General features: G+C 36.1%; 1 protein-coding gene across 1 annotated transcript; it reads right to left on the reverse strand.

Annotated features, from left to right (window-relative positions):
- Positions 1-672: 672 nt before the first annotated feature.
- On the reverse strand, positions 673-2934 carry LOC121212259 (protein FAR-RED-ELONGATED HYPOCOTYL 1-LIKE). Its single transcript, XM_041084697.1, has 3 exons — positions 2791-2934; positions 1091-1692; positions 673-968 (listed from the first exon to the last, which is right to left on the reverse strand). Exons 1-3 carry the CDS (start codon positions 2832-2834, stop codon positions 895-897), a joined length of 720 nt encoding a protein of 239 aa, XP_040940631.1. The 5' UTR covers positions 2835-2934; the 3' UTR covers positions 673-894.
- Positions 2935-8413: the final 5479 nt, after the last annotated feature.

The following is an 8413-nucleotide window of genomic DNA, read 5'->3' on the forward strand; positions in this document are numbered from 1 at the left end:
GAACCAAAATGATCTCGAACAAAGTGACTCAAAATGATTAGAATCCAAATTAAATTGGCCCGGATAAAAAACAATCCAAATCTACAATGATCTAAACCAAAAATTGACACAATCTTGAAATAACTTGAAGCTAGAATGATCCAAACTCAAAACAACCACTTTTGAATTGACTCAACCCAAATTACCTGATCCAAGACCAACTTGACCTGTCTAATTGACAAGTCTAACCACATCCCAACCCGCCCGCAACATTCCATTATTATTTATGCCTATCCCATAATATACGAATGAACCTATAGTCCAATGACACTCAATACTTCCCATGGACTTGGTTTATAATGTAATTCAGTGGAATCACAGCAGCTTTAAAGCAAGATTTTCCGTCACCCGCGGCCATGGCCTAATTGGCACTAAATAACCGAACACGAACTCCTTATCTATAACGGAAATGACTTAATAATCAAAACATATACAACAGTGTATAATCGAACACAACATACAAAAGAGCAGTCAAATGGAACTGTGCATGACAATTTTCTGTTTTCAAAGGTAAAACCCATGCAAGAATATTGCTTGTAGTCAGGCAAACATGATAGCGAACATATTTCATAACAGCCAGTATAAACAATAGAACGATTAACATGTAAAAGACAAATTGAATGGAAGAATTATGAATAAGAGCAACAAAAATAGCTGCATGATACCACATTTTTATTACACTATCAATATATATACAATCAAACTTAAGTTGACTTGAAGATAGAATGGGAAAAGACAAAGTTAGAGTTACCTCAAGACAATCCCAAAAAGAAGCTAATTTTTACATTTTGACTTTAATGTCAAGCCACTTACACAATGTATGAACTACATGTTTGGATTTAAGTACTCCCTCCTCTATAGCATAAGCATCGAAAAGTACTGCTCGAATTCTTGATCAATGGTCGGTTTCCTTTTGGTTTGTTGAGCCTCTGCAGTAAAGTAAAAAAGTATACTTCTCATTGTATAAATACATATATATATGAAGGAAAACCACATTACGTAATAAGATTGTAAATGCAATGCGTATATTTTTCAAAGTGTAAGGAAACACCTTGGTTGACACTCCATCGCCCGGATGAAAGAATATAAACATTTGGATTTGCCCCATCACAGTTGAGGATTTCTTTAATTTCCTTGTCTTGGTGTTGCTCTATGGTATAGTTTCCATATCGGGAGTAGATGTAATTTATGTCACTTCCATACTCTACAAGGGACTCATCTAGATTCTCAGCTAGCTCAGCATCAGCAGGTTCAGGCTCATCACCAGGAGAAGATACTACTTCTTTTTCGACACTGCTTGATGCTACAGTTCTACCATCAGAATGGGAATGTTGGGAGCTGGATCCCCAATTGGGTGATGATGAGGAGGAAGCTCTGTTATCATGCACAGATATTGCAGTATCCGAATCATCGCCAAAGCTATTACTATCTTTTGCCGATCCAGTTTCCAGTACATCACAAACAGCCCATGTCTTTCCTTGGAAAGTACATGGAGTGAATCCCTCTACTTGTGTAATACTGCCAAACGTAGGAGGCTTCAAAGATAAGCTTTGCTTCCAACATTGATGCTTCGATAAAGGCAAGCCCAATTGTTCAGCCTCTAATTTCCTTTTTTTGTTCAAGTCAACAATGTTGATCGACTTCTTGAGAAAGCTGAAAATGATAATAGAATTGGGAATAAGTTAAAGAGGGAGTAGCTATATATATATATATCTCCAAAATGAAAAGGAGGGAAGGTAACCTACTTAGAAGATCGATTTTCTTTCTAATATGCTGATCAAATGTTATAACAAACAAAAGCATCCAAGATGCCTAGGCCATTGATCATTATTGGTTCAAGGTTTTAAACCAGATCAACAAGGTACCTAAAATCCAATATAATATATGTCATGACTCGACTTGCTGGGCCATGTTCTGAGACACAAATAGGAATTGTTCTCTTCGAGTCTTGGTATCCATTTTGTAGAGTGCATTCTTTTGCATGTGAAGATGTGAGTTTAAATCTGTGGAGATACACCTAAAGGTAACAAAACCTTGAGAGGCCTATAAATGATTAGCACAAGCGTAAATGACAATATCAAGGAATTAATAGTAATTTTCTCAATTATGAAAATTGTTAATTTGTCCCATATGGTTAGGTCTTGAAACTTCAAGTTAAAGGCTTCAACAAGTTCGAGCTTTGCTGAATTAGTGAGGAATTTATGGTATAGAGGATCATATCATTTATGTACAGCAGCAAAGTGAATGGTGTACGGTACCTCCTAATGCCATTAAAAAGCAATGAACAAAAATGAATAATTGACATCAACCATGACCTTAAATAAGTATTATGTAAGTTTATAAAGGTTATTTCTTTCACATTTGAAAATAGCAAGTGAAACAGAGAATATTCATTACCATACTTTGTAAAAATTCCCCTCAAAATATATACTGAGAAGCTAAAAGGGTAGAAGTAAAAGAACCCCACTAAGAAAAGAGAAGCACAGATGGTCAACGACAGTTGCAGAACTACTAAACAGCAAAGGATCAGATTAGATATATTAACTAACACCCATAATATGTACCAAAAAAAACTAACACCCACACACAAAATCCTCTTAAATTAGTAAAAATGTTAGCTGATCCACTAACATAGAAAAACAAGTCGCAAAGGATGTTGATATCGAAAAAAGATTCCATGATTCCAAGAGAATAAACTACAAAGTACATGCAATCAAAGCAGGTAAGAAATTAAAGACCCAGAAACGGAACCTCTTAATCTGAGATGGGTTGTTGGTTTCATTATTTGTTTCCATTTTCTGCCGGAAAATCTTCGACTCTCAAATGAGGCTAAAGGAGGAAACTTCAACTAAAGGACGACCTTTTTATCCTCGTTTGTGGATATCCGATAATAAATCCGCCATTTTTTCACTTCTCATAAAGTTGAAATTTTCATCGTCCTGGTATGCGAGCGTGGCCAACAGTAGCCAATAACGTGTTGACACGTTGTCTTTGCTCATGTTAATTGTTGGAGCGTTTGTGAGAGAGTGCGTGAGATGATAACTCAGTAAGGACCATGCTGTGGCCACATGAGTTTCTCGTAGTTTGCGAGATGTTTCGGTACATAGAGAGCCCACTATTCAAATTATTACTCGTTACCTTGCAAAACAACTTTCTACTAAACCTAATAATGGCCGGCTGATCCTTAAATTCTGAATGTTTAGCAGAAAAGTGAGAGAATTTAAATAACTATAAAACTATGAAAAATAGATTTTAATAAAATATTAGGTTCGTTTGTAAAAAAAATTGTATTTTGGGTAAGATTTTTTTATTGGGGTTCAACTCGGTTTGAATTAGTCTAAATATTTTTTCTGCTATTTTGTTGTCGTTTTGATATTGTTTTACTGTTATTTCATTATTATATTATTACTATTTTGTTGTTGTTATTTGATATTGTAAAACTCTTGTTTTATTGTTAATCTTGTTACAATTTTAGAAATTGTTACCTAAGTTGCAGTTATCTTATTGTTATTTAAGTATAAGAATTTTTTAATGTGTTTTCATTTTGTTGGGAAATATTTATTTTAATGTTTTTAGTGTATTTGATTTATTATAACTTTTTATTTTATTTTTATATAAAAAATAATCTAAAAATTAACACGAGCGGGCTAGATCGGGCTCGGGTTGAGTATTTTAAGTCAAGGTTGAGTTTCGATAGAATTTTAAGCTCATTTTTTAGGTCGGGTGTAACACTCTTAACCCGTATCTGTTGTCGGAACAGGGTTACGGAGTATTACTGGAGTTTACAATTCAAATGAACAGAATTTCAGACATTTCAAAACATATCAATAAATACATTAAAACCAATTAAAAATATACATATTGTCCCTTATATGAGCCCTCGATGTAACACCCCTAACCCGTATCCATCGCCAAACTAGGGTTAAGAGGCATTATCGGACATATCGGAACATTTCGTAATCATTTCACAATCAAAAGTCATGCATCGTCATATCATAGTCAAACATCAACATTAAGTCCTTTTCTTAGGTCAATGGGACCATAAACATGCATTAGGAATAGGTCGGGACTAAACCAAACACATACAATTTTTTTTCGAAACTTAACAAATTTTCTAAGTTACAAAGGTCATACACCCGTGTAAACAGGCCGTGTGCCTTGCATAGCATTAGACACTCCCGTGTGTCTAGGCCGTGGCAAAACAGCGCATACATACTGACTTATCCACACTGCCACAAGACACGCTCGTGTGTCTAGCTCGTGGTTGAAACTGACTTGGCTACACAGTCTGGCACATGCCCGTGTGTGTGCAACCGTGTGGTCTGCCCAGGCTCATTTCGAAATGGCCCTTGAGCAACACGACAGAGACACATGTATGCAACATTTTCAGCCAAATTCAACTCCAAACATGTATCAATCAATCCATAATATCATCAAACAATTTCATACTCATTATCTATATCAAAACATATTAAAATCACATGTTAAACATTACCTGTAACACCCCGAACCCGAGACCGTCGCCGGAGTCGAACACGAGGTGTTAACAGACTTCAAACCACTTATAAAAAAAAAATTTTCCCAGACAAGCTGCCAATCTGCGTACTAGTCGCTTTAAAAATCATATCTTGAGTTCTGAAACTCAAAATTCAGTTCCGTAAATTTTCTCTGGAACTAGACTCACATGCCCATCTACATATTTTTTTCTAGAATTTTTGGTCGGACCAATTAGTACAGTTTATTAGTCAAAGTCTCCCATGTTACAGGGATCGACTACACTGACCTTTGCGCATTACGACTTGGATATCTCCCTGTACAGGTCTTAAATACTGATGTCGTTTGTTTCTATAGAAACTAGACTCAAAGGGGAATCTATGCACATATGGCATGACTTCTAATTATCTCTGGTTAATTTATAATGAATTTCCAAAGTCGGAACAGGGAATCCAGAAATCGCTCTAGCCCTATTTCACAAGAGTTCAATTATCTCCTAACATACAGCTCATATGGTCGTTTCGTTTCTTCTATATGAAAATAGACTCATCGAGCTTCGATTACATAATTTATTCATTAATTAATTCTACTCCTACTATTTTTAGTGATATTTCAATCTCACGTCACTGCTGCTGCCAGCATCTGTTACTAAAGCAACTATGCCTATTTCGTGATTTCTCCTTGATCTAACTAGTAATTCATCATACATATCACAAATTATGATCATGACTAGCCATGCCAAAGGCTAATGTAACACCCCGAACACGAGACCGACACCGGAGTCGAACACGAGGTGTTAACAGACTTTAAACCCTTTATAAAAATATTTCTCAGACACTGCCAATCTGCGGACTAGTCGCTTTAAAAATCATATCTTGAGTTTCACAACTCGAAAATCAGTTTCGTGATTTTTCCCTGAAACTAGACTCATATGCCCATCTACATATTGTTTTTCTAGAATTTTTGGTCGGGCCAATTAGTACAGTTTATTAGTCAAAATCTCCCATGTTACAGGGATCGACTACACTGACCTTTGCGCATTACGACCTGGATATCTCCCTGCACAGAGCTTCAATACTGATGCCGTTTCTTTCTATAGAAACTAGACTCAGAGAGGAATCTATCCATATATGGTATGACTCCTAATTGTCTCTGGTTAATTTATAACGAATTTCCAAAGTCGGAACAGGGAATCCAGAAACCGTTCTGGCCCTGTCTCACGAGAACCTGAATATCTCTTAACATACTGTCCATATGATATTTTCGTTGCTCTATATGAAAATAGACTCATCGAGCTTCGAATACATAATTTATTCATCAATTAATCCCACTCCTACTATTTTTAGTGATTTTTCAATCTCACGTCACTGCTGCTGCCAGCATCTGTTATGAAAGCAACTATGCCCATTTCGTGATTTCTCCTTGATCTAACTAGTGATTCGTCATACATATCACAAATTATGATCATGACTAGCCATGCCAAAGGCTAATCATTGTCAAACATCCCCCTACTACACTATTGCCATATCATGAATTTTAACACCAAAATAATCAACCATGACATGTGGCATAAAAAGGTCGAATTATCAAGATTTACGACCTAACGTTATGAAACCAAACCCAACCGAACATTTATGCCATTTTCGCATGGCTAAAAGTTTACATACCAAAGTTCAAACACAACATAATAGCCTATACATGCCGAAATGTTCTCCTAAGCCGACTAAGAAGAAAGTACCAAAACTTGCTAGCCGGTGTGATGACTTCGATGACGGCCCGACCACGCAAAAAGAGACGAGTCCAAGAAACCTAGTATGGGTGACAAGGAAACACCGAGTGAGTTTATAACTCAGTAAGTCATAAGCAATACACTACCATCCATTAATAACATTATCACAAGAGGAAACAAAATGGAACGAGGCTAGTTACTCCATCCATACCGAACCATACCATAGTTCCTCCGACCTATCGGTTCAATCTCATACCAAATCATGCATTCACATTCCATATACTCATCAATAGGATATTCGAGGCATTTTCATAAATCATTTTATTTTCGTTACAATCATACAACTAAACGGCCTTTCACCCATTCCACGATAAATCTTATGTACGTGACTTCATGTATATTCGTCACATGGGTTCAAACTTACCAAGCTCAACTCCAAATATAGACATAGCACCTATTAGCCATGAGCTCAAGATACTTACCCGATCCGCTGTCCGTGATCGACTCAATAGTGTCGCACACTTAGTGTCCATAATGATTCAAGAACATATTAAGTCCGCACACTCAGTGCTATATAATCAGCTCGCACACCTAGTGCTACATAATCAAACTCGCACACTTAGTGCTACATAGTCAAACTCGCACACTTAGTGCTACATAATCAAACTCGCACACTTAGTGCTACATAGTCAAACTCGCACACTTAGTGCTACATAATCAAACTCGCACACTTAGTGCTACACAATTTAAACCCGCACTCTCAGCGCCAATCTCATGGTCATACTTGTTTATACCCGCACATTTAGTGCCGAGATCAACAACTCAATACATCTCACCTCTTTTCTTTTCATTCAACACTTTCATCATCACATACGTACATGCATATATATATTTATTCATTCCATTCAGCATCATTACATAGACGTTATGACCATTTGAATTAATACCAACTATATGCTTAATGACTTACTTTATGTTGGGTAAAATAATTCCGAGTCGGCTACTCGATGACCTTCGATTTCCCCTTGTTGGACGCCTCTCCTTTAGGTTCTTGAGCTTAAATAATACAAATAAGAGTATTCAATATTTAACCCAATAACATGAATTTATTTATCACATTCGGCAATCACATATCATTAAATTTTCAAACCAAAATGTCATTATATGACCACATATACACATATCCATATACTTAAGCTCAATAATTATAATGTAATATCATGTACCCACTTTAAGTATATTGCCGAATATACTTAATCATACATACACCTAACCAAAACAATTTCCTAAAATCTTTATATCATTTATACACTAAGCCGAATACTCTCACCAAGTTCACCTATATTCTTCAACAATTCCTTCATTGATCAAACACATATTCGGCTAAAGAAATGGCAATTTTAGCAACCTTCGATTTAGTACTTAACTTTTACCACATATCAAATAACTCATTTCCTTACTCATGTGACCACGTATATTCGGTCATGCATACACACATAAAATCAATTTGGAGACTCTATCAATCCAACATACATTCGGCACCTTCATCCACCATTCTACCAAGCATGTAATATTCAAACACAACCAAGCTCACATTCGGCCCTAGCTCATAACAAGGTAGCCGATTCTTTTTATAGTTCAAACACTCCTCTATCATCATTCACCTAACTTTAACATGAAACAACAAAACTCACCATTTCTCATCCAAATAACATGAACAACAACCATTTCTTGAACACTTTCTCATGACCGATTGCTCATGTTACCAACAAGATTCAAGATTTGAACATGGGCTATTTAGAACTCAAGTCAATTACTAAAACATGCATGCATCTCAAGGACAACATCAAACATACCTTAGTCTAGCAAACCACCATAGCCAATTTTCTCAAGCTTTTCCCCTTCCTTTCTTTCCTCTATTCGGCCAAAGATGTTCAAGAATGAACACTTTTTTTTTGTTTTCTTTCTTCAATTCACGGCAACAAGGGGGTATGGATGAGACCATATTATTTTTTTTTCATCACCCTTCCTTTCATTATTTAATCACCATGCTCATTATTTTATTTTCTTAACATACATCACTAGCATAACATGTTGGAGACATGTTTCCACCCATAGCATGGCCGGCCACTATGCTTTAGTTTGGCTAAT

Source organism: Gossypium hirsutum, chromosome A13 (assembly GCF_007990345.1).
Source record: "Gossypium hirsutum isolate 1008001.06 chromosome A13, Gossypium_hirsutum_v2.1, whole genome shotgun sequence".
NCBI lineage: Eukaryota > Viridiplantae > Streptophyta > Magnoliopsida > Malvales > Malvaceae > Gossypium > Gossypium hirsutum.

Bases quoted from the DNA above. Each gene is read 5' to 3' on its own strand.
- LOC121212259 (XM_041084697.1), bottom strand. From the start codon at position 2,834: ATGGAAACAAATAATGAAACCAACAACCCATCTCAGATTAAGAG. The intron at 1,693-2,790 runs GTTCCGTTTCTG...TATCATTTTCAG, and splicing joins AACCCATCTCAGATTAAGAG to CTTTCTCAAGAAGTCGATCA. The intron at 969-1,090 runs GTGTTTCCTTAC...ACTTTACTGCAG, and splicing joins GCGATGGAGTGTCAACCAAG to AGGCTCAACAAACCAAAAGG.